Source organism: Tyto alba, unplaced genomic scaffold, assembly GCF_018691265.1.
Source record: "Tyto alba isolate M040663 unplaced genomic scaffold, T.alba_DEE_v4.0 Super-Scaffold_16, whole genome shotgun sequence".
NCBI lineage: Eukaryota > Metazoa > Chordata > Aves > Strigiformes > Tytonidae > Tyto > Tyto alba.
In genome coordinates this window covers 18,379,087-18,405,422 of record NW_024881278.1, presented here as the reverse complement: position 1 = coordinate 18,405,422, position 26,336 = coordinate 18,379,087, and the positions used below count along the sequence as shown (strand labels likewise).

At 43.8% G+C, this 26,336-nt stretch overlaps 2 protein-coding genes across 10 annotated transcripts in view; one reads left to right on the top strand and one right to left on the bottom strand.

Moving 5' to 3' along the window:
- KCTD3 (potassium channel tetramerization domain containing 3) overlaps positions 1-1,272 on the top strand; it is a 28,140-nt gene extending 26,868 nt beyond the window's left edge. Inside the window, exon 18 of the mRNA XM_042789374.1 lies at positions 107-1,272. Within this exon, the coding sequence (XP_042645308.1) occupies positions 107-689 (583 nt within the window). The 3' untranslated portion in view covers positions 690-1,272. The remainder of the gene's footprint in view (positions 1-106) is intronic.
- USH2A (usherin) overlaps positions 1-26,336 on the bottom strand; it is a 428,153-nt gene that overhangs the window by 10,026 nt on the left and 391,791 nt on the right. For 8 of the 9 annotated variants that reach the window (XM_042789369.1, XM_042789365.1, XM_042789372.1 and 5 more), the window contains 9 exons: positions 14,403-14,612; positions 12,336-12,574; positions 11,535-11,752; positions 9,756-9,932; positions 8,679-8,762; positions 6,767-7,011; positions 5,064-5,135; positions 4,324-4,557; positions 2,252-2,373 (listed from right to left, as the gene is read on the bottom strand). In XM_042789369.1, the coding sequence (XP_042645303.1) occupies positions 2,284-2,373; positions 4,324-4,557; positions 5,064-5,135; positions 6,767-7,011; positions 8,679-8,762; positions 9,756-9,932; positions 11,535-11,752; positions 12,336-12,574; positions 14,403-14,612 (1,569 nt within the window). In that variant the 3' untranslated portion in view covers positions 2,252-2,283. The remainder of the gene's footprint in view (positions 1-2,251; positions 2,374-4,323; positions 4,558-5,063; positions 5,136-6,766; positions 7,012-8,678; positions 8,763-9,755; positions 9,933-11,534; positions 11,753-12,335; positions 12,575-14,402; positions 14,613-26,336) is intronic. The other variant, XM_042789371.1, reaches the window with a different exon arrangement.

The window sequence follows — 26,336 nt, the reverse complement described above, 5'->3', positions numbered from 1 at the left end:
GTGGGAGTTGCAGTGGTGAGTGGGAGCGGGGTGTGCAGAAGAACTGGCTGCTATTCTCAGCTGAACATCTGCTCTTCTCATCCCTGGTTGTTTTTCTTTTTTGAAGCCTCCAATTGCAGCACCATGAAACAATCCATGAAACAGCCACATATGGTTCTGTGCGGCCATACAGAGAAAGCCCCTTATTGGCAAGAGCAAGGCGAACAGAGAGCTTTCACAGTTACCGGGACTTCCAGGCTTTTAACTTATCCAGCAAAAGTCCAACAGAAAAAGCAGCTGCTGCAAATGGGAATTCAAGCCAGACAGAGGTGAGGAAAGCAACGGCTGAGGGCAGTGCTGCTGAGAGGAATGCAGTCCTGACAACAGCACTTGAAGCACGAGGCACAGGCGTGACAGATGCAGGTGGGTGTTGCAGTCCAGAGGTTCACCGTCCGCCAGAAAGCTCTCTGGATCTCAAAAGAAGGGGCCCGGAAGAGGAGAGTGAAGCCAAAGCAGAAAGTAAAAAGAAAATGGGGTTTGAAGGAACTGGTTTCCTGGCAAGGAAGAAAGTGCCTCTTCTGGCCTCTGCACCAGTCCTTGCTGAAGGTGGGCCTGAGTTACCTGCTGCGGCTTCTCCATCGCCTACAAAGACAGCTGCTTCACCACGTCACCGGAAGAATGACTCGTCCTGCCAAGACTATGGCTTGTGAAAATGTGACTGGTGACAGAACTGAGGTGCAAGTGCCCTTTGGCTGGCAGCAGGCGTAACATTACGTGTTGTGGGTTGTTTCTTGAATGGGACTTTGTTCTGATAGCCAGAATGAAAATTGTAAGGTTATAAGAAGGTACCTGGCTGCTGCCAAACCTTTGAAGAGTTGTCCACATCAATGTGTGGCTTTATGTAATACTCAAAAATGTAGTACGGTACTTGGTCCAAAATATTATTGTGCATTCTTGCGTAAACGTGGTCAGGCATGTGATATGTTGTGATTGTTTTTGTTGTGGGGGAAGGGAGGGTGCTAAAGGAATGCTTGGTTGCTCAGTGGAAGATGCCTTTTAGACACAGCCACACATTGCTCTGCAGAGCTGCTGCTGTCTTAACTGGATTTTACCTAATTCACGGGGCTGCCTCTGTAGTCTTGTTTTATGAATGGGATCCTTGCTCTGCATGCTGCTGCCTGAAATCTGAAATGTTTTGTGCAGGTTAAGGAGGAAGCTATTCAAAATAGCATATTATTTTGCCTCTTAGTCCAAATAAATTGCCAGAGGAGTTTTGCTTGTGCCTTCTGAGAATGTGTGGTATCAGCTGATGGGTTTTGCTGATTGCGACTGAGAGCATGCATAAAAATATGCTTGGAAGAATGCACAGAACTGGCAGTCTCTTGAGGGTTCCCTTGTCACTTTCTCTGGAAAAAGGACAGAGATGAATATGGGAGTAGGTTTACTGTCATGGTATAATAATTCTCAATTACAAGTGCCTTGACATGATATTTCCTACCTGTGTTGCACTGGCTGCTTGCTGTCTGCTCCTAGTTTACTGTGGGTGGTGAACAAATTTTTATTGCCTGTAGATTAGTAATACAGAAGCAAAAGGGAAGGCTGTGACAGTAAGTGTTTAATAACGAGTGGATTAGAAGGTTTTCTACCTCTGAAAAAGCATGCTTGGAGTTAAGCATTAATTAAGAGCTTTTTGGTTTTTTTTTTTTTTTTTTTTTTTTTTTTTTTTTTTAAAAAAAACTTGAGCTGAGAGGGTGGGGAAGAGGGAGGGAGAGAATGCAAAGGTTAAAGCAACTCCAGAAGAATTCCTTCATTTGCTGTTTATTCACCTGTGCATGAACACAATTGTGTGGTGGAGCTTTGTCAGGCCAGGAAGAGACATGGCTGTCCTGCCACAAAGGCCCCTTTTAACCACAGGCTGGTTTTTGGATAGGTAAAAGACTTTTCCTTGCCAAAGATGTTGCCCCCCCTCCCACCCCCACAATCCTCCTCAACTGTGAAAGCTGGATGAGAGACAAAGGTAAGAGCCTCAGTCTTCTAGTACTGTATGATGTGGGGATTTTCAAACTGTTCTCTTACCTTTCCGAGGTGTCAGTGCTAACACACATTTTTTACTATACAGTTAAAGAGATGGTGAAAAAAAGGACGAGTTACCCCCACCACCTCCCCTCCCAACAAACAGTTTTATCTTTTAATTAGTGGGTATGGGGTGGGGAAACAGGAGCCCTCTCTGCCCCCCAAAGGCCATGCAAGCTGCTTTTGGCAAGTTACCCACTTTCCATTTTCTAGAGAAGGTGGTTGTGTTCTTCAGAGGTGGGTGTCGGTGAATGTGGTGTGTTCCTTGGTGACTGTGCTGAAGCCTTTGATGGCATTGACAAGATCTTCTTCATCTACATACTGTTAGGAGGGGAGGAAAAAAAAACCAACAGGATGTAAGACAAAGCTGTACCAGACTAAAGGGGATTCCTTCATTTATCTTTCTTCCTACGCGCTAAAAAAATGGTTCTAAAATAGTCAGATAAATAAGTGCATTTCTACCTCTCTACATGTTTTCCTATTCTTCTCAGCATGAGGTAAGAAGCTAAAGCATTCAGGCACCTGATTCCAAACCAACTAGATTTTCACAGTAAGCAATAAGTTAAAAAAATATTAGTATATGTATCTGACAAATGGTAAATCAAATAGTGGTTTTGTTGCAGTGTGATGGGGAACTTGGAGAGATGAGAAGAAAAAGAATACATGTTTACATTTTTGTTTTGTATGACAACCCTGTCACCTGTGATTTAGGTAGTATTTTGTTCTTCAAACTTCTAAAGGAGGGTCTGCACTTCTTCCAACTGCTCTTACGCTAATGCATTGATGCAGAGAAGAGAGGTGAAAGTATAAAAGAAAGAAACTGTTTTCACAGGATAAAGATCAGCTGTTACTGCAGATGTGTGTCCTGGGCCACTTCAACCATTCGGTATATTAATTTGCAAGATGGACAAAGGGTGAACAAAACTTGCTGACAGCCCTAAGCCACTGACTGCAGTAAAGGGAAGAGCGGAGTGAAAAGCATTGCGAGAGGTTTGTTTGCAAGAGAGGAGCTGAGCAACACAGGAGCAGAGACAGTTAAGCTCAGGGAAATGTAAAGGAATGTACAGAGGGCAGACGGAAGAGCCCAGCTTTGTATATATATAGCTGCTGATTTTAAAAAGCAGCTGAGCTCATGCTGTCAGCGTTGTCACCAAAAGCAAGAGGAAGGTTTTGTTCTCCTGCTCCTACCAGTGCCAAAACTTACTGGACTGGTCTGTAAGCTAGTTCTAATATACCAACATCCAGCACCTGTGAGGCGGTTTGCAACTGAACCAAATCATGACGTACCACAAGATAAGCAGATAGGGCAAGAGCTTCCTCTCTTAGCAGTGGGAGGCTGTTCTTTTGGCTAATGATCGCACACAGAGGTACAACCTGGGTGTGGGTGGGCTGTTAGTCCCCGGGGAGTTAAAATGAAGGTGATTGATTGATATCGCTGAGAAAATGAAGGCTGTCACCATACTGCTGACTCAGGAAGTCTGTGAGCCACAGGGTGCAGCAGGCTGGCAGGTTAACCTGTACCTGGAGGGGGTTTGCCTAGCGCGAAGTATCACTATCTTCTTTCTTAAGCCTTATCAGCTTCCTTGGTCCTGCTGCTATGGTCTAAGCAGGGATGGCAGCAGCACCCCTGTACTGTGGCATGCCCCCGTGTGCCAGCCCTTCTACTGTTTGGTGTACTGGAGGTGAAAGCCTAAGGAAGCTTCCTGGATTTATGTGCCAGATCATCCTCCAGTTCACTTTGCATTTTGGACACGATCCACTCAATGATAACTTTACACTCCATCTAACTTTGTTACTACCTAATATGCCCTTCACCCCCATCTATCCCCCTTTTTAGGAACTGGTCAACTTTTTATGAGAGCAAACACGTCTTGCTGGGCCCTGAGCCTCATCCTGCACTTTTTTTTTCAAGGGAGGGTGGATGCTGGGGGTGGGGTGGGTGGGTTGGAAGTTACAAAGCCTGTTTTCTGGTGACAAAGTGAAGTTGCCACTGCCCTTGACTTGAGAATCATAACTTCTTATAGCTGTATGTTCAGGTCCATGTTGGCTGCCCTCCCCTATATTAAAAGACAGATACTCCACCTGCCCCCCTATGCTGGATTTCTGTGGCGGGGTTTGTCATAACATGGGAGTGGGCTACAGCAGTGGCCCCTGTGAGAAGCTTCCCAGGAGCTCCCCAGGCTCCAAGTCAGACCCACCTCTGGCCAGGGCCGAGCCAAAATCGCTAACAGCTGATGCACAACAGTGTCACAGAGGAACAGGTGTCCTTACCAAGCCACGGCCAGTAGTGCGATGATTGCGCATAATGGCATCCCAAGGTGAGTCGTCAACAAGAGACTTTTTGTCATACAGGTCAAGCAGCTGGCTGACACTACGGTGAAGAGAGGCTTGGGAATATGTGCGATTTAGCTGGCTCTGACTTGGTCTTCTTGCCCCAGATGCGATATGGACAAAGCGGTTGCTTGTGGGAGAACCAACTCCTGGAATTTTCGTATCTGACAGCCCCTACGTGGAAGACACAAACTAGTAAGTCAGAAATAAAGGGCATGGTCTCAAACACTTTATCTGAACAAAACCAAAGCAGAAGTGGAAGAGAACAGAGAAACCCATGCTTCAAAAATCATGCACAGTTATAAATGGAAGCTAATTAAGAAAAAATAAAAATGGACCTTTCCCCATTGTAGGATAATCATAACATTAAAAAGGAAAAAAAAAAACAAACCCAACCCTGTAAAACAAGATGTTCCCTGATCATTTTTTTTTTTCCTCACCATCATTTTTTTTTAAAAAGTAGCCAACAGGCAGAGGTCCAAAGCTTTAGGACTACCAGAATGATAGCCCAGACTTGCACAGCAAGGGGATGTTAGCAGGCTTCCTTTTTCAGTTATCATGACCAGGGAAAAGACATTCACCCACCAGGAGACACACGCAATGTAAGATGCCTTTGTGCATGCTCTTTGGGTCATCTGGCACATCACACATCTTGCACCTCTGCAAGCTAAGGACTCTACCTCAAAGTGCGTTGTGTAACTTTTGAGAGTGACACTGCTTGATGAATCAGACGTGTCAGCAATGGTCTCAAACTGAGATTAAAGAGAGGGAGGAAAAGCATTAGGGCAGGGCAAGGTGCAATGCGGGTGCTGTCTGTTCCTCAGGGAGGGTGTGAATTAGCTGCAGCTCTGTGAAGGGGAGCAATGGAGCAGGGTGTGGGGGAGCGGGGGAACAGGCAAAGCTGAGGCACTATTTAACTTTTAACTGGTCATCAAGTAGCATGTGGGCAGCCAGCATTGCTTGCCACATGACCTCACTAACAATTATAAAACACAACTGATTTTGCCACTTTGTAGTAGCTCTATCCTAACTTCTCAGATCACGTCCTTCAACTGATGCACTGTATAATCTTCCTTTCTACTAAGTCCATGAGCTTCTGGAAGAAGAAAAAAAAGGAAAATAAGGGGAGGAACATGGAAAGGAATTGTGCAGGCACGCCAACAGCAAAGACATTTTAAAGTCAAGAGGAACAAGGCGACATGACAGACTGTAGAGAAGGAATCAAAACCATGAGACCAAAAAAAAAGAAGTTTCTTATGCTCTTAGCCTTTGCCAGGGGAAGGGGCACACTGGAAATCCCATTGTTTCCAAGAGCTCCTTTGTTGAGGCACAGATGCAGCTTCTTGGCACTGAGACAAGAAGGAACAGAATGCGTGAAGGATGCAGGAGTCACTATCCTTGATGGCGCTCACAGGAAAAAGATGCTGAGAAGTGACAAGAAGAATCATCTCACGGCCTGTGCCTGGGAATAAGCACAGAAATGGAAGGCACTGCTGCTCCATTCTCAGTCTCGTAACACTTGCCATGTTCCTTTTGTCTTGCTTTTCCTCAAAGGGTAGGATAGCACTACTACTCTGCTACATGGTAGAACATGTTCTTTATAATTTTTTTTTTTTTACAGAATTATAACTTGTCATAATAAAAATGATACAAATTCTTCCACTTCATCACTCCCCAGCAGTCCTCCTCCCACCTCTCTGGTGGTTCCACTGGCTCTATGTGCACAGATGCACATGTAGATTTTGTGAAGGTCCCTAGCTTTTCCCTGGTTACACTCACTCTTCCCCAAACCTTCTGGGCATGCATCCTGCCCTAAAGCATTACAGCTGGGTGGATACTAGAAAGAAATAGAGGCTCTCCCAAAGTTCTGCTTTTTGCAGGCACATTTCATGGATACCTGACACAGACTGTCAGATTGATCCTGGTTAGCCATCCACAACAGATAGTTAGGAACACATGAACGGTTCCTCTGAAAAACACATTTTATCCCCTACCTTCTCACAGCATGCCAAGGCCTTTTCAGCTCTATTGCAGATGTCAGCTAACATCAGGTGACATCAGTGGCTTTGCATTTTCTGTGACTCCAGATCCAAAGTTTATCTTAGGCATCAGAAGCATTTCAAGGCCTGCAGACTAGGTGCCATAGGGCTCCTTTTGGACTAAGCACCTCTAGCTTGACTGTCTGTGCCTGCATAGGTACACCAGATAGCCCTTTTTGTACACTGAACAGCCTTCATGTGATAACCAAGAGTGGCACAAAATGGTGTAAGGAGGAAGAAAAACTGTGTGTGTGTTGGGGGGGGGGGGGTGGAGATGGGGTGCGGTGGCACAAAAAAAAAGTATAACATGATGTATACACAACATTGCATTTTACCAAACGTACCGGATGGATTTCACCCGATGAATACACACTCATTGGTGATGTTCTTTTCTGGAGTGGAACTAAAGGAGGTCTGTCTCGTGCATAGGGTTGCTTGTGGACTTTCTTTTGAAGAATTAATGAGAGAATAATAGCCAAGAGGATCAAACTGAGAACTACCATCAACACTGCAAACCACAGCTCATTGTAGAATTTTGCACGTTTGGACTCTGCTTTGTCCTTCTCTCCAGGTGTTGTCAAGATCAGACCTGTAAAAATCAAGAGGGATTAGGGGAGAAAGGGAATGTTATTTCAGAAAGCGTTTAACAATATGCTATCCCTTTCCTTGCTAATAAATTAGGCAGAAATTTAAGTAATTTTTGTCGTCATGTGCTTATTTGCACTTATGTTCAAGGTGGCATAATGGTTCAATATGCTAGCGGGCTATAATAAAACGCTTACTACCCTCAAGAGACCCTGCTTAAAGTTCTGGCATTGCTGCTTAGGCTGGAAATCACCACTGCATCAACAGCTCTTGAGAAAGGAGGCGGTGGAGGTGGAATGTGAGGAAAAAAGGGTTCTCCAAGTAACCTTGAAGAGTGGAAATGACTACAGTAATTTCAGAGTGGTACAGGCAGAGGACATTCTCTCCAGCACCGTGTAGTGGCAGGCCTGTGCAGTTAAAAAGACAGAGGGAGGAAGACTTAACTGAAAGGAGTGATAAATTAATACAAAAGCAAACAACATGAAACATTTTATTCTTCATCCCCCCACCTGTTAGAAAAAAAAACAGCCACTTGGTTGGCTTTGCTCAACACAAGCGTAAGAAATCTCAGTGACAGGATTTCCTGGTTATTTGTGATTCTACATGTGTATCTAGCCTCTTGGCTAAAGAATTTCCATCACCTCTGTTTTCAAGTCTCTTCTGCAAGTTGTCTGTGGTGCTCAATTTCCAGCAGATTCTGGCTACAAGCAGCCATCAAATGAACAAAGAAGCAGAGTGTGGAAGGTGATGGATGTAGAGCAACTGGGAACATTTTCTAATGCCTTTACAGCAGCCTTGCCTGAAATTCTGCAGGATGGAGTGAGATCATGAAAACGGATATAAGGGAAATGCAGAATAAAGAGTAACTGCAAAGACAAGGCCCATCTATTTTAAGCAGCTGAACAAGATGCAACTCAAAAAATAAATAATTTAAATAAAACCAATATGTCAGTTAGAAACGATTTGCGCTTAGCTTTGCTTCCCAGACAACTAAGGACTTAAAAAAACTGAAACTTTTTACTGGTAGGCATCTACTACTCAATGGACAACATGTGACTGGCATGTCACCACACCAAACTGCCTCACTTCCATAAAACAGGCAAAGGCCTTGTGGACAGAAGGGAAACAGCAGGTGTTATAAACCAGGTCCTGACAACAATGCATGACATTCTCGTAACCTGGTTAGTGGAACACATCTCAGGTGAAACTGCTGAGGCTGGCTCTTTAGTCATATGAAAGGAGCAGGCAGATGCCCCTTGCTGGGTGGGTGGGATGCAGGGAGGAGAGAGGATATGTATTTTCATTGTCAAACCGAGGAGGAGTGTGGGAGAACAGGATTAGCATTCAAGATAATTTGGAAATGAAATTTGGAAGAGAGTAGATTTTATTCAGCAGAAAAAAGCACCACATTTTTGCAGCAATATATTTATGTAAAAATAAAAGAAAACACTCTTACACATCTGGAGAGAGAATCTGAAGCTAATCATGATTTAAAGGAACATAAATTCATCCATGGCAAAAAAAAAGGCACATTACCTACATACCTCATACCCTAAGGAATCCCCTGATCCTGCAATGAGATGCCCTCCTGTCTGGCATGCACTACATATAAAATTTCTACCACAAGTACATAAAATTAATAGGTGCTAGGTAATTTCTTCACATATTTACCAACTCCATCTCCAGCGCTGTACTTGATGACCGGTGTCATGGCACTCCCTTCATCAGTGACGCAGGTCACTTGAAACAAAAAGGCTGAATAAAAAAGGTTAGAAAATACTGTCAGCAGGAGAAATAAAAATTCTGTAGGTGTTGCTTTTTCACCATGATGCAGCAGCAGAGATGGCCAGGTCTGAGAAAAGCCAAGGCAGGCCTAGCATATAACTCATCATAACCCACCTGAGTCCCAGATCAGCAGCTCAGAATCCCTTATACGTGGATATTGAACGTCTAAACTATGACCCATGGCAGACCATAGGTAGTCACCAGTATGATGTTGCTACAAATTATGTTTCTCTTTTACCACTCAATCCTCCCTCTTCCAATGACTTGTAACTGAAAGTTTTCAATTTATTAATTATTTTGCCCTTAATCTCGCATAGTCCATTCACGGCTGATACAAATATGTTAAGAATGTTTGAGTAAAAAAAAAAAAAAAAGAAAAGTATTAGCATCATTGCAGTAATCAGGAAGGTAAGCAATAAATTATTAAATCCTTTGGCATGCAAAAAACCCAGTGCCAGAAAAACAGAAAACATTTTTCTTGGTGTTTTTTTTTTTTTTTTTTTTTCCCCTGTTGACAGTTTCCTTCTAATTTAAACTGTGCAAATTTCTAAAAAGAAACTCCATTTCAAAACATGGCTGATTCCAAAAGCTACTCTCTTAATTTGATTCAAATGAAAATTCAGGCACCAGTCTTTTCTGAAGCTGCAGATTTCCATATATTTCCTGGAGCGTAGCCCTGAAGTGTGGAATTGCAATGCATCTCCAGGATTTGGGTAAGCGTGACCCTTGCAATGAGCCCGAGCAGTCTCACCCAGCCAAGATACAAAGTTTAAGAGGAAGCTTAGCTCCAAGGATTCTTGTTTCAAGCATCTGCTTCGATGCGCTTCAGTGTGTCTGCATCACACTCCCATGCTCTTAGCTTGGGATGGCTATGGAGAGTTTTTCTTAAATTTAGCACACAATAATATTAATTTAGCTCAAGAGCCTTTCACAGAGAGAAAGGTATAGGAAATTGAAACTGACTTTTGTCAGATGTCCTTGGTAAATACAGCTCTGTGTCAAAGCCGCTGTAGATGCGTTGCCCGCTCTCCGTTAACGCGTACTCCTTCAGGCGGCCGTTGAGTACAAAAGTGTGACTCCAATCTATGTGGATGGTAGATAAATTGCTGACAACGGAGAATGGAGCCATGTACCGAGGTGCTGCAAAAGAAGAAAAAAAGCTCAGTTTTAGCCAAGAGGCATGACTGAGTTACACAGTGCAGAGAAAAAGACTCTGTGTGATACAAGTTCTCTGTCACATGCACTCCCTCTCATATACATGTGTATGAGTAGGGAAGATACAAGGAGAAAACACATGCACATACATGAAAACATGGGGTTTCAGAAAAGTAAGAGAAGATGGCAGTCAGGGAGAAAAGAAACCCAGAACACACTTCAGGAAGGAATAGTTCAGCAGCTGGGCTCAACAGCTTGCTGACACAAGACTTCATTTAAGGTTGAGGTGGTCCTCTCTCGTAGCTTTGCCATTAAGCCACATGCCCAGTATATTCTTGTTTGTTCATAAAAAGGTTGTTTCTCCAGCTGCACTTTGCTGCCCACTGTCACTAAAGGAAGCCTTCCTGGCAATAGGAAGGAGGCATTTGGAATGCCTCAGGAGACCTGGTGAGAAGGATTCAGCACGGCAGGAAAAGCAAGACTGAAAGAAGAGGGCTGCAGACCTAGTGGGCAGGGGTTTAAAAATGGCTTTCAAACATTTCTGTTCTGTATGTCTCACCAGTTCCTTATGAACTTTCTCTATTTAAAAGTTCATTATCATGTTCTAGCTTTTTAGTTCACAATTTAATAAAACACAGCTTTAGAGATAAGGACTTTTTTCTTTTATTTCAGTGGTGATATTAAAGAAAACTTGGGGCTGTTCCACCTGAAATTTTCAGCTAAGAATGTAGCAGATATACATTTTTAGTAATTACTAGGCAGAACTACCAAGTGATGCAAAACGGTTTCTTAGAAAGGCGATTTTGAAATCTGACATGAGACAACATGATAGAAAGTGAACATCCTCTTTGCCCTGACCTGGCAGACTGAGGTGAAATGCCCATCTCATCTGTTATGGAATGACTTTGGCTACAGCACTATAGATCTTTTTAATAAAAGCTGATGTTAGACTACCACAAATTCACTTTTGATGGCAAAATCTATTCTGACTGTAGGCACGGGTCCTGCATGTTTAATTTCCATGCAGACCACCGAATGGCCTTAAAGTACTGCCTGTGGTGGTTAGAGAGTTAGAAACAAATTCTTACTTCAGTGTCAACAAGGATCTGATCATTCAGATGACATCCAAGTAAAACTCTCATGAGCCCCGGCAGAAGTGGCACAAATTAGGGCACTAAGATTGCTCCTGAAAAGAATCACCAGGTCTCTTTCAAGATCTCCACTTTTCCCAGGTATTATTTATGGCAGTGTATTTATTACTACACATCACCCTTCTGGTAATACTTGAACATTTTATGTTCTGTAGGTTTTTTGCCCATTTTCAGTAAAATATAAGGTTTCCAGGCTCCCAAGATAGAGGATGTGATATCAGATGATGAGCAAAGAAGTATTTTTGAAGGAATGAGCAGTCAAGCCCCAGAGCAGAATTTCAATGAATGGGTGGCAGAGGCACAGTGATTAGGGACACGGAAAAGCAGGTTTCTGGGGACATCATCTTTCACAGAGGTGGAGAAGTCATTTGGTGCTATGCAGCCCCGTGCATCAGAAGTGGACATTGCTGATTGGTGAACCATTTCTCATACTCACGTTCCTTTTCCGTAGTGAAACCAATCCATTCTGAGGCGCTGCTGCCAACAGAGTTGTAAGACACAACTCGCAGGTTGTAAGTTGTGTAAGGCTCCAGGTTGGACACGTTGGCACTCTGTCCTTTTCCTGTATACTTCACCTCAGTTGGGCCAGGACTGCAAGCCTTCACTGCTGGCTGTAGGTTCACGGGACAAGCCACATACACATGGAGCTCATAGCTGAGAAGAAAGTTGAGATGTTTGATCAATCAAGAGCCTTGATAACATAACAGCCAAACATATATTTCATCCTAGTTGCTGTATGTCTGGCTACTGGAGAAGAAAATGGAACTGATCCTAATTTTTCTCTACAAGATTTTGGCCTCAACTACAAGCCTACAAACCATCGTGGCTGTAAGTCACACTCACAATGAAACTGTTGATGTCTGTTACCTTGCTGCTCACTTCTGCAAATCAGGATTTGCCTAAGTAACTACAGGATGTAGCTGCCTCTTCGCTGCCAGTTGAGCTCACAACTTTTTGGCTGTGCAACCACAGCTGCCAGACAATTTCCTCCACTCACAACGGCTCACCCTCTCCACCTTTATCCCTGCCAAAATCCTGCTCAGGAGAAAAGCACTTGTTGCGTGTAAACACCTCCCAGATGGTATTCAGGCCACAGAGGATAACACCACCATCACAGGGAAGGAGGAGCACAGCTACCACAACTGTCCCATGCTCTCATCCCTGCGATACCAACTCAGATTGTTCTGCCACCACCCCTAGCCAAGGTGTGCAGGTTTGGCTGGGTGGCAGCTCCCACCTGGTGACAATGCCGTTGGGTGACTGAGGGGCGCTCCATTGGAAAGAGGCGTTCCTGGAGGTCACGGTGCGGATCTGCGGGGGGGGCTGCTCTGATGGTGGAGCTGGCTGTGTGGTGATTTGGGCCATGGGTCCTTTGCTGCAACAGTTGAAACAGGTGCAGGCCTCCACGCCAATGGAGTATGTGGTAAAAGGTTTTAGCCCATGTATTGTCTGCTGGGTAGCAGTCCCTTCTGACAGCTGTAAAAATTAAGAGGGAACTTGTCACAGCTTCAAGCACCACAAGTACTAAATAAGAGTTATGGAGGTGAATTAACTCCAGAAGAAGACAGGCACAAGGTTCTGCATGTCCTTTAAGTCTGACATTAATGCAGCTGTTGTGTACTGGGAACTCTGCGTTCATTTTTCTTCCATTATGAAGATAAAGGGCACTGTTCAAAGGAAAAGACCATGCCATCAGTGGTCTCACAGACATCTTGAGTTGAGATGTGACCACTTGCAAATGTAATTCTCAGGATTAGAGAAACAGAAAACCTTTAAGGAGAAACTCTGGGATAAACAGTACTGAAGCAAAAAGAAATTTATGTGGAAAATAGTTCCACGATAAGTGTGCTAGCAAATACTCATGTGTATCTTACAAGCCTCCTCAACAGGAGACTTGTGGACAGATTGATGGATACAGGAGACAGCACTGGACAGATTGATACAAATGTGTCTGGTGGGTCAGTTTACTCACAGACAGGAGAATGTGCTCTCTAGTAGGTACCTCTAAGTCAAGGGCCAACATGATGCTGCTCTACATTCAAAGAGCCATGCTGCTGGGTGAGCCTGTTAGAAACTCTCTGATGCTCAGCAAGGGAAATCTGGCAGTTCTGGCAAAGGAAACGGTGCCCTTGCTCTGAAACTGCTCACGGGAACTGCCACTTCGCCTCGCTGCTGTAGTCGTTGGTGTGTATAGCTTCTTAAGCCAAAGAAATAAAAATATGTAGAAAACACCAACAAGGGACAACATCTGATCCTATTTGGTAGCATGTGGTTTAGCAGAGTGCAGCAAAAAATAGGAAGGGAATAGTCAAGCAAGCAAAGGAAAGAACTTGGTACTTCTTGATACCACAGACAGATGAGCCAGCAGCATGGCAGGTGTGAGGGGATGGAAATGGAGGGCCAAGCAGGCACCAACAGGGTGAACTGGCTGAATCAGACATGGACACAGCTAATTGTACTGGAAGCAATGAATGCATAATGTGCCATCAGTAGGCAGCTTAAGTTCACGGGCAGGACTGATGACCTGAGAAGGTATTCCTAGCACTTCCAAGCTGAGCAAGATGGAATAAGGGAAAAATCTCACACAAATATTTACTTACTTGTAAAAAACAAACAGGTAGTGTCGCAGACAGAAAGTCTTCAAGTATTTTGCACTGGTTTGGTGGTGACTGTTCCAGGCACCTTCCACAGTCTTAACCTTTCCCCATATCTCCCTATTTTATAACTCAGACAAAGTCATGCAGGTGAGACTGGACATTTCTGGACACCTAATAGTGTCTAGGCTGAGACACCAAACACAGAAGTTGCTTGGCTGCTTGCACTATTCTTAATTGTTTTACCCTGTAATACTTACCAATTTTTCTTGAAAGATTTTAAGGGAAGGCCATGTACAGCACTTTCCTCTGAACTTCAAATCTATAGGCAATCCAAAGCACCCAATCCTTTCCTAATGGCTGCAATTTCCACCTGCACCATTCAGACTGGAGGTAGCTGTCTGGAATTGTTTTGTTTGGACAGTTAGCTGCCCCTGAACAATACTTCTGATTCCCTTCACATTGTTACAGCACATTACCATGCAAGAAGAGTTTAATGATGAGGTTAGTTCCTTGAGAAGCACATTTAGATGAGTGAAAGCGCTGGCGACGCTTTAGCCAGAAGAGAGCATTGCAGAGCTGTTAACAACAGGAGTGCAGGAGAGGAAGACAGTCTGTAACCAACCACAGCAGCTCGTAAGAACTAAATTGTTAAAGCTAGAAAATACAAGCTCAAATAGAAGTACAGAAACAGTGTTGACAATACTCACCACCACATCAGTCCCTCTGGTGTCATTAGAAAACAGCCTGTAGATACTGACCACACCATTTGGCTTAAGAGGGGGGCTGATGTTCACCACAGCCACTGTGGACGCCACCGTGTTGAAGAGGGGAGCTCCCAGGCCCTCGGGAGGGGCAGGGCCCGTCTGGCAGCGGGACCAGCTGCTCGGTGTCCGGCCCGCTGAGTTCACCGACCACACCTTCAGCACACAAAACCAGAGAGCCTGTTAGCAAAGAACTCGAGCTAATAAAACATCCATGGTTAGCCAAGGATGCTACTGTAACTGTACTGACACTGAGAAAAATACAGTGCAATGATACCGATGAAAAATGTCCCTTCACTGCCGCCCAGCACCTGTGTTGACCCAGTGACTTTCTAAGAGACGAGTGGAATATTTCCCACTGCTACATTTAGGGAAAAATAAGCAGATTTCATGCCTCAGGCAGTCTGTGTTCATGTGTCTTCTTCATACCTGATCCCCAAACTTTGAGTCCCCACCACTATCTTATGTGGCACTGTTCAAAGAGGACTCCTTGAGAAGCTGCGATCAACAGTGATGTTTGCAAAGACATCTGACCAAAAATACTTATATCCAATCCTGCCAATTTCTCCCTTCCATGCACTTTCTTCATGCACGCAAGCACCCCCAATGAATTCAGCCTGACACTGTGTGACACAAGTTATGTTCACCTTGACTGAATCGCACAAGCCAAACTCTAGTTACTCTTTAAAATAGGAAAATTTTACAGGAACATCCTTCTCTTAAAAATATTAATGTATCAGTCATTTGGCAACATTTTCAGTAACTCATAATATAAATAAAGCCCACTGAAATCTATAGTTAAGTCAGCACCTCTCATTCACTTTCATAACAACATTTGCTTTATTGCATGAGCACAAAGGCAACGGCTTCAGTTCCAAGATTTCAAAATTTAGCAGCTTGAATTAGGCCTGATTAAAAACCACACGTCTCTATGAACTATGCCTACTGATTTTGTCAGCTTCCCAAAACCAGAGTGATCTGCAGACTACATAAAACTCAGCACTTATTAAACACACTCTCCAACAAATCTGCATGAAAATTGAATTTTGCTTTCATCAAGGAGCGAATAAACATATGGAAGGATGTATAATCTTATTTATCAAAAACCATTTGTATAATTAAACACGAATATCATAAAAGGTTGCCTTAGGTCATCATTTGCATGAGTAAGTAATTTGTAGAATGTCAGGTACAATAGACAGAATAGATGGATGTGTGAGCGTATAGGGTTAAATTAGGCTCAATATTAGCCAACCACATAGTGATCAATCAGAATGATAGATCTAAATGGCAATACAAGAGGACTGTCTGAGTGATTTTTAGTATAAGTATTCCTTAGTAAGCTTTCATGTCAAGTGGTTCTAACTACAGTAAAACACGTTCTTATGTGATCTACTCTGGGCAGTGGTCCTGGGGAAGTGGTTGGTGAGACTATGCCTTAAAAAAAAATAGGAGTTTTAGAACTAAGAGTTCTTCAAAACTGACCTTGGAGTCCTTCCAGCTTGCAGTATTAAGTTCCAAGACCACAGGACACTTCACAAGGAGACCAGGGAAGGAAAAAGGCCAAAACCCACCACAGTGGCTTTGAAGACTGTGGTTCTGCCAATTAGAAACGCAAAGTTCCTGCCTGATTCCATCAGTAACATATAGCACCATTCAGTGAAACACTGCATAAGTACAGATTATGCCCTACGATAAAAAGCTCAGCCAAAGCACTTTCATTTTCAGTGAAATCAGTAATATATCTCTGTTGTGAACTTTTCATAAAGTCAAACTCTGTTCACTTTACTGCAGTAGGTCAAACCCTCTATCTCAGTTCAGTTCCAGCTGCTACAAAGATTTACCCACAGTCATTCATTTCAAGGGGCATATTTCTTTGTGGAAAGAATAAGCCGCATATGGAAAGAGCAGCTCTGAGTGTGCCACTGGCATCGACTCGCCACTGACCTGAGCTCAGATGCTGCAGTTACATCCAGGCTGTGGCCTTAATGAGCATGGAGCGTAACAGTGTTGGACCTGACCTGCTGAGCAAGCTGCCCACAGCAAAACTGAAGATGATGAGTTAGTAACAGAGGCTTCCTGTGTAGCACAGGAATTTGGCCCCAGGATCAACCCCTCTGGGAATTTTGGAGGAGAGAGGGATGCAACTCAGTTAGGAAGCAGACGCCTCCCTGAGGGTTGGATGGAGACACCTTCCTCCATCAATCCCTCCCCTATCATACGTGCCAATGCCTTGTCTTTCAGAAAACAAGCTGCATTTCAGACAAACAAGGGCTCTTTCTTTCAAAACACTGTCTTAGGACAAGAGAAAAGGCAATGCTCATCCCCTTTCATACTACAGAGAAATGGTTAAAGGACTCCTTCAGGAGGCAGGTAATTTAGGTTCAATCGCATGCTGTAATGGAGGCAGTCAAGCCTGCTGCCTTCCAGAGTGGGAAAGCCCAAGCAGATGACCCATCTCTGTACTTGGGGTACTTCCAGTGCTCCCTTTAGGGCTGCTTCACTTTGCATGAACACAGTGAAATCAAGGTTGACTGGGCAGAGCACAAGCAAGTGGGAGCTGACATGGTTCCCCAGGGAGATGGGGGGAGCTGAGGTTGCTGTCCATCCCCCAGGCACCACATACCCTCTTGAAAAAAGGCTGAGGTCATGGCCCTGTGTGTGTGGGCCTGACAGACAGGCATGCTCTGAGCATGCCTTCTAGACAGACACCAGCTACTCAGCCCTGCCAAGACACGTTTCCAGCAGAAAACCTCTAGGTGTCTGTGAAACTCTAACACCAGCTTCTGAGACAGCTGTGACAGCTAAACAGGACTTCTGAGGATCTAAATTCTGGATTTACACTGACCTAAGCTGGATTCCCTTAACTCCCTCTGCTTCTGCTCAACCATCTGTAAAAGGATGGATGGCTATAAGAATTATTTCCCTTTGAGAATCACCATCCAAGTAAATCCTGGTCAGTGTTTGGAGACTCAGAGCAGTAAGTGCCCAGAACTGACTGCAGATGGAAATGCTGATGTTTAGCCACTTTTTTTTGCACAAAGAAATGGGACAGCATGGGAACAGAAGCCACAATAAGGAGTGCCTGTTAAAATCAGAGGTGTGGTCATTGGTCCTCAAAAAGTCACTACAAAACAGTCACAGATGAAAGCTATTGCCTGGCTTGCCTGGTTACACTGGAATGTCACAGTTTGCACTTTTGTAAAAAGCTTTCTGGGCTCACAAAAATTCCTTCTAAATTGTGAGATAATCAGCACCAAAAAATATTTAACTGCATTCATACAGAAATGTAAAGAGCTTAATAGGCAGCAGTATTACCTGATGCTTATAGTGTAAGATTACAAAGGAATGCATGGGAACGTGGGGCAAACAAGAAGCAATCATATCTCAAGGATGTACTGAATGGCAAAACTCAGACAGCAGAAAGCCAACAAAAGTTTCTTATAACTTGACTTTCTGAATATACTGCCTCCAAAAGTATTAAGTCTGACATCATGGTGCATGGCTCAACACCCTGCCAAAAGATGCGCTGCTGTTAATGGCTGCACTGTCCCCCAAAAGCCAGGAGAGGGCTCCGAAATCAGCTACACAGGTTACTATTTTAAATGCTTTATCAATGTGCTGGCCCCTGGCCCAGACTGCACTTTGAAATGGAGCCAGAGAGAGAGGGGGGAAACCTCTCTGGAGACGGTATATTTGGAGGGCTGAAGAATTTCAGTTACAGGTAACTAAGCTTGTTTATTTCCATCATAAATAAGCCTTCATAGATCTCTGCTCCTGGAAGAAACTGGTGATGAGCCGTCGCTCAAATGATCACAGGACAACCTCAAGGTTCATTGGCACAGCAAGAAGGGGCAAAATCTATGAGGAGCAGGAAGGGCAGTGCTGAGAAGATGGCCACGGCCATGGTGAGCCCAGCCTGTTCAAGCTTAGTAAAGCTGCATAATGACTCCTCCTGTAAAGGGCAACAAAATCACAATGGTCCTTGGGTGTAGATGCAAAAAAATCATGGCATTGTAGATGCTGACAATAGAAGAAGCCCATTAGATGACTTATGCCATTCCTGGGCCACACAGGTTCATCTGCTGCAACTCTCTTGAAACCCCAGGTCCTTACCAAGGAAGCTATGTTTTAAACTAAAAAAAATAATGTTTTCTTTCATCAAATTGCGAACATATGTGAAGGTATTTACTCCATACAGGAGGTACTAATGGAAACTGAGGGAAAGAGCTGGGTGTGTGCTTCAACAGCTCCTCCAATGCTGCAACTCAAGGAGGGCACTAGAAGAAGAAAAGCAATGATAAACCAGGTGAGTACTATGGCCTTGCTGTGATGAAAAAATGAAGGTGAAGAAGCTGCCAAAATAAAGCACTCAAATCAACCCCACTTCAAAGGACAAAGATAGTCCAGGATTAAGGCAGAAAACACAGTGCGTGGCCAAAAGTTCCCCAAAACAAACAAGCAATTCCTTGATCAGATGATTCCTATTACATGAAGCAACGCTATCATGGCTGACTGAGCAGCGGTTTGGCAGGGGATGGCGTGTACACACTAACACCTGCCAGCTCACAACAGTTGCATCTCAGACCTGGCTCAAACAACGTGACAGGTATTATGGCTGCAAACACAGGGACCAACCAGGAAGTCCCCAGTTGGAATCCTCTCTGCTCCTGCAAAGGGAAGCCTCGGGCAGCCTACAGGGAATGAGAAACTCTCCCTCACTGGAGAGAGCTCTTTCACTTCTGCCAAAGAGTGGCAAGGCAGCAGGAGGCAGAAGGGTGGACTGGCTGGCGGTAGTTTGCCTGTCTGAAGGCAGCGGTCCCGAGATCCTCTTGACTCCCCAGCTCCGGGAGAGCCAGGATCCTCTGCTTTGCATGGCAGCAAGGAGCTGCTCACCCTCCCTGCTTGCAGGAAATCAGCAGAAAGGAGGGAGAACCAAACAACTGAGTACTGACCAGCAGCTTGCTCTGAGCTCCTACAGGCACTCAGAAAACAGCCTTTTACCTTAAAAAAAGTCTCTAAGTAAATCACTGCCTACCTTCAGTTTTGAGCACTGCTTAGAGCTGTAGGGCAGTTAGGTAGTGCTGTAGTGTCCTGGTTCGGGCTGGAATAGAGTTCCTGTTGGTTTTAGTAGCTGGAGCAGTGCTGCAGCAGACTGAGACCCCAGGGGCTCCCCAGGTCCGAGTGCCCTCACCTGTGTGCGGGGGCGGGGGGAGCACAGCTGAAGGGCTGGGCCCCGATTGGCCGATAGTCCATGTCATGTGACCTTGTGCTCACTATATAAAGGCAGGAGAGGCTGCCACTTCTTGGGAGTGTGGCTGTGGGGCCTTTGTGTTTGGGGTTGCTGGCCAGGAGCAGGTGGGTGTCGGTCAGTGGGTGGTAAGCAGCTGTATTGTACATTACCTGTTGGTACTGCTCAGTGTGTTATTCTGTCACTGTTATTAAACTGTTTTTATCTCAACCCGCGAGTCTTCCTTTGCCCCTCCGATCCCCTCCCCATTCCCAAGTGGGGGGAGGGTGGGTGAGCGGCTGTGTGGCGTTTAGCTGCTGAGTAGGCTCAAACCACAACAGTCCTTTTTGGCGCCCAACGTGGGGCACAAAGGGTTGAGATAATAACAGCATCACTTTGAGACTTCACTTTGGATTTCTTGACTCAGATTTGTTCAATTTCTGACCCTACACTTACATAATTGCAGAGTTTTCACAGTGTAATTAATTTCCAAGATAGCAAGACATTATAGGGGTATATAAGATAGGATATCAGTAAGTTCAGAAACACAGTATTCAGTTTTTAGTTGTGTTTGAACAGCAGCCCGCAAGAAAACTGAAGAGGCCATAACACTGGCTGGTTAAAATTAGAGAAAACCAGAGCAGCTTCCTCTCACCATCAGTTGCAGCTCCCTTCACAAGTCTTTCTTCTCATCAGAACTGACCGGTATCCAGCCTAGGTAATTTGGAGTTACACAGTGTCAGCACAGCTCAGAGCACAAAGCTTGTCCACCAAAATCTAGCATTCAGCAGCAGGATAATGTATTCACATCCGGGCACTGCAGTGTCAGGCACGTATTAGCACAGTTTCAAAAGTGGTTGCTATCTATGGGGGCCAGAGTGAGGGTAAGGGAAAGGAAAGAAAGCATCACATTGACTCATGACCAGGAGTACAAAAAGGTAGTAAACAAATGTGTGTTTTCTGATTGCTAATCCTCAGATCCATACTTTTTCCTCTTCAACATTCAGTTAGCATCCTTAAGGAGGCCATAAACATATAATGGGATAGATTTTAGGTCCAGGCTTCTAGCACTCTGATAATTTGAGACTCTTAGTATTGTTATTCACCTCCACTGTTGTAATGTTAATAATAAAAGTACTAAACCCATTCTGGGGAATGGAAAGACAACAGGCAAACACTTTGGGACTTAAACAAAATTACCAAATTCTAAAGGAAGCTCATTTCATATAACATTGTACAACACCAGTAATTAATGAGAGATGTAAGCAGGTTTAACTCTAAAAGGTAGAAAATTAAATAATTTGTTTCCTATGGGTATATAATGAGGTAGTTACCGAGTTCCCATGAGAGAGATAAGCAGATATTAAAAGGTCTTTCCAATACCTGTAATGGCTAAGGGCAACAGCTAATTCAATAGATTCGATCAAAATCACCACTTCTTTCTCCGCTTCTGATTTATTACTTTGGCTGTAGTTAGTCATCACTCATTTTAGTTTGCTTTTCAGCAGTCATAAATTATGCCTCATAAATAAAAAGATACAATCAAGGAAATCATATCAAGTCATCTACAGCCCTGGAGTATATTTTCCCCTGGTACTCACACTAATGTCTTTTTAAAGGATAGCTTTCCATGGGTTTGAATATGTCAGAATCACAATTTACTGAGAAGGGTCTTGCACGAGTGGTGCTGTAACAGTCTCACCAGTAATTCTGGAAGCCAGCAAATCCAGTCTAATATCTATATCTAGTTTAATGAATAAAAATCAAGGTTTGTAGCATCAATGCACTAATTATGCACTTGAATTTAGGATAGTGTTGACAACAGAAACATAGTGCCTGAAGTGGGGCTTAATGAAAGATTTCATGTGGTTTCAAATGACCGTTCTCCCTATTGTGTACCCTCTACCAGGGGAAAGGAAGCATCTTGTTCTGCAAAAGGGTATTTAGGGTAGGTATCACCATTACATCTGTGAAACAATACAGTTATGTCTGCTTCACTTTTCAGAAGCTGAGGTCAGGCTAGATAGCCTAATGCGGGTGTAGTATGAGAAACTCTCTTTACCTGGAAGCAGGGAGCACAACAAGCCTTGTAAGAAAAAACACTATTCCAAACAAAACGAAGAGGGGATAGCAAAGAGGGAGTGCAAGAAAGAGCTACAGTTTATTTTATGTCACTTCTTTGTAGTGCATCTTTCTGTCAGGGAGATGGGAAGAAATGGTGAATTAAAACAAAGAAAAGGAGGCAGGTATGAGAGATACAAATGGGTGACTATCCATCACTGGCCAGTCAGAAAACCAGTTTCACCCCGTTTTATGCTGCAGAAGTCACTGAGCTGTTTGTCAGTAGCTAAGCAGCACAAACTATCTCAGCCAACGATTTGACAGACAGGCTGGTAAACCATGTGTTATTCTTGTCATCTCTGAAAAGTGACCATTCTGCACTCCATGTAGTTAGTCCTTCCTTAATTTTCATGACTTTGCACCCATTTCTTTCTCTTTATGTCTCCAAAGTCAGAATATGATTTGTTTTCTCTTTGGCAGTCCAAGATGGAGGACCCAAAACATATTTCCCTTGGTATATCTTGGGGTATTTCCTAGACCCTTCACTTGGCTGCAGTAACTGCAGTGTGAGAAGCACGCTTCACAAGCAAGAGGGATGCTGTGCCTCCTGCAGCAGTTGGAGGCAGACAGTTTCAATGCTGCAGCCCCTGTCTTGGTGTACTGGATAGTTCTCCCAGCGAACAAACCTCTGCAGGGAGCCATAAAACTTTCTGAAAAGGGACAATCCTACTTTTCTGTATTTTACATGTTCCGTGCCTGCCAAATAGAAATAAGGAAGTGTCCTAAACCAGGAAGACATTAAGTCATTAATCTAAAGAGGCAGTCTTAAGTACACAATTAAGCACAGTTGTGGAGGAGTGACATTGCACTTGCATGAAAATCACACCATACTTTGACAGCTCTGCCTTGCAGACCAGTACTAAATGCCATAAGTCTCTGTTCGAAAGGGCCTTCCCTTAGCTGAGGAAAACAGGTCTGACTCTATAGGTTGCTATATGGTAACACTGCACACCATCCTCAATAATTTCTGAGAAGGGTCACCACACACTCTTTCAGAAATATTCCAGGAATCAAAAGATTACACATGAAACTCATTAGGCCTCATGACTTAGAAAGTTTAAGTCATTTTTTTTTCAGGAGATCATGCATTTGTGTCTGTTTAATACAGCTGAGTATTTCAGGTAGCATTCCAACAAATACCTAAAAGGCCAGATGCTCTAGAAAATGCAAATATCTAAACGTAGAAATAGTCCAATAGAGGGAATTTCAAAGATCTAAGTAATTATTTCTGAGTACAGGACAGTAGGCACCTTAATGCCTCTTGAAAACCCACTGAAACGTAGCAGGTGCTAATATGTTTATGCAGATCTGGCCCTTAATGAATGAAAGTGCTTCCTTGAAGAATAGTGACCTAAGCATTTAGGGGGCATAGTCCCTTCGACCAGCATGAGCTTCTAAAGTCACTTCATCATTTCTGAAAGTGCAAATTTTGCATCTAATCTTACAAGCTTTAAATATTCAGCCGAAGTTACCAGAAAAAAAAAAATACAACTAACCAACCAACCAACAACAACAACAAACCCTCCCCCCCCAAAAAAAACCTCCAAAATCCTTACTTCAGATCCAAAGAAGATGTCAGGGTTCATTGAAATACATCTCTATACCTCCAAAAATGCTGGAGAGAGTCCCATCACAGCACTTTGATTTTATCTGCATTTTGCTGGAGGAAATTCAGTTACATTTAAGGTTTTATGTTCAGCAAACAAGCCTCAAATACAGAGACAGCAGAATCAATATCCAGTTTAAGTGAAATATAAATCTGGGTTTCATCAGCATAATAGCAAAAGCCAAGCCCTATACTTATGAATAACTTGTCTCACAGGCAAGATATAAATTGTCAACAATGGAGGGGATCAGAACAGATCCCAGAGGACTGCTGCAACTGACACAAGCAGAAGACAAACACATGCATGCAAAAACCTCTCATGGTGAAATAAATGGCCACTAGTGAAAAAAAAAAAAAACAAAAACAAAACAACAAACCAACCAAAAATTATTTAGGGTCCCAGTCAACAGCTCAGCGCAGTTATGGAACAGAACTGAGATAAAAAGTAAAGTCTTGAATACAGCATGGTAAAACACAGGAATGTGGTCAAGAGGTTTTGTTATCTGTCACTGATAGATCAGTAAAATCTTTGGCTCAAGAAAGTCTCTTTGGTATCAACTTTGCAAAAAACAGCTTCTGACTGAGATAACTGAAAGTTGTTGCAACTGAGAATATCTCACAGACAATGTTTACAACTTCCAAATTGGGAAGTTTTATTATTATCTAAGAAAGATTCCTAAATAATAAGTAGGGCTTGGGTCAGCTACAATGCTTTGCTATCTACTCTGCCCCAGCTGCAATTTAATTCACATTCTTCACAGATCCTTTCCAAAGTATCAAGGAGATCTGGTTTAACAATAGGTCTGCTATAAGGAAACTACAGTAAATGGAGAGCCAACTTCACACTGTTGTGGCCAACAAATAGGCCCTACACAGCCATTAATGGAAAGGTGGGAGAAAGAAATGTAAATCTTAATATTGGTACATAGTAGGTTTTAAAACACAAACAGTTGATTCTAAAGCATGCTGTTTCCAGGAAAGGTTTAACAGCTCTCGTCACAAGAGAAGTGACAACTAGAAAATATACGCTTGTATATTTAAATTGCAATAGATTTTCAGGCTTTGAGTAATTATCATTTTTGCCTTGGAAAGTATTATTGTAGCATCTCCTGTACTGCTAGGTTCAAGAAGATGTCATTAAGTAACCAAAGGAAAACAAATAACATGAACCTATAGTCATCAATTAGAAGAGGTTGGCTTACAGATGCTTGCCATTTCCTTCAGCACAAAGCTAACAGACTTGTGCAAAGCATTTGACACTGTTTCTCATGACATCCTTGTCTCTAAACTGGAGAGACATGGATTTGATGGATGGACCACTTGGTGCATAAGGAATTGGCTGAATGGTTGCACACAAAGAGTTGCGGTCAATGTTTTGATGTCCAAGTGGAGACCAGTGGCAAGTGGCATTCCTCAAGGGTTGGTGTTGGGATCAGTTCTGTTTAACATCTTTGTTGGAGACACAGACAGTGGGACTGAGCACACCCTCAGCAAGTTTGCCGATGACACCCAGCTGTGTGGTGTGATCGACACTCAGGAGGGAAAAGATACCATCCAGAGGGACCTGGACAGGCTTGAGAGGTGGGCCCGTGCAAACCTCATGAAGTTCAACAAGGCCAAGTGCAAGGTCCTGCACATGGGTCAGGGAAATCCCAAGCACAAATACAGGCTGGGGGATGAGTGGACAGAGAGCAGCCCTGCGGATAAGGACTTGGGGGTATTGGTTTGCGAGAAGCTCAACATGGCCTGGCAACGTGCACGTGCAGCCCACAAAGCCAACCTTGTCCTGGGCTGCATCAAGAGAAGTGTGGCCAGCAGGTTGAAGGAGGGAATTCTCCCCCTCCACTTCGCTCTCATGAGACCCCCCCTGCAGTGCTGTGTCCAGCTGTGGGGCCCCAACATCAAAAGGACATGGCCCTGATCTAGTGGGTCCAGAGGAGGCCAAGAAAATGATCAGAGGGCTGGAGCACCTCTTCTATGAAGAATGTCTGACAGAGTTGGGGTGGTTCAGCCTGGAGAAGGCTCCAGGGAAACCTTATAGTGGCTTTCCAGTACTTAGAGGGAGCCTACAGGGAATAAAGGGAAGGACTTTTTATCAGGGAGTGTAGTGATAGGATGAGGGGTAATGGTTTTGGACTGAAAGAGATTTAGATTAGATATAAGGAAGAAATTTGTCACTGTGAGGGTGGTGAGACACTGGCCCAGGTTGCCCAGAGAAGCTGTGGCTGCCCCCTCCCTGGAAGGGTTCAAGGCCAGGTTGGACGGGGCTTTGAGCAACCTGGTCTAGTGCAAGGTGTCCCTGCCCATGGCAGGGGGGTTGGAACCAGATGATCTTTAAGGTCCCTCCCAAGCCAAACCATTCTATGATGATTCAACACTTTTCACAGTGGCTGCTACCTTATAGGCATGGTGCCAATCCAGAAACATCCAAAGGAAAAAAAGAGGTTTGTGATTGACAAGCAGAGAAGAAAGTCTGTGAATACTGCAGTGACTACACTTTTCTAGTAGCATCCTAGGCTCTCTTTTCAACAGTTTTATAATTGTCTCTTCAGAATCCTTTTTCTATCCAAATTAGAGCTGTTGGAACTGATTTATGAGGAAAGCCTCTGCACTCCTCCCTCCAAGTTTCAGGATTCTAACAGTAATGGAGCAAGAGGAAAGGAACACAAGTGGAAAGAAGGAAATTAGATGCAAAGAAAAGTAAGAGATATGTAGTCAGAAATTGGAAGAGGGTGCCCACACAGGCTGTGCAGTCTTAATCCTTGGAGATGCAAGGATGAAGAACTTGATCCAAAACTCAACTGGACAGAGCCTTGAGCAGCCTGCTCTATCTGGACCTGCTTCAAGTAGGGAGTTAGGCCAGATGCCTTCTGGATGTCCCTTCCAACCTACATGACTCAGTGAGTCTATAACACATGTACAT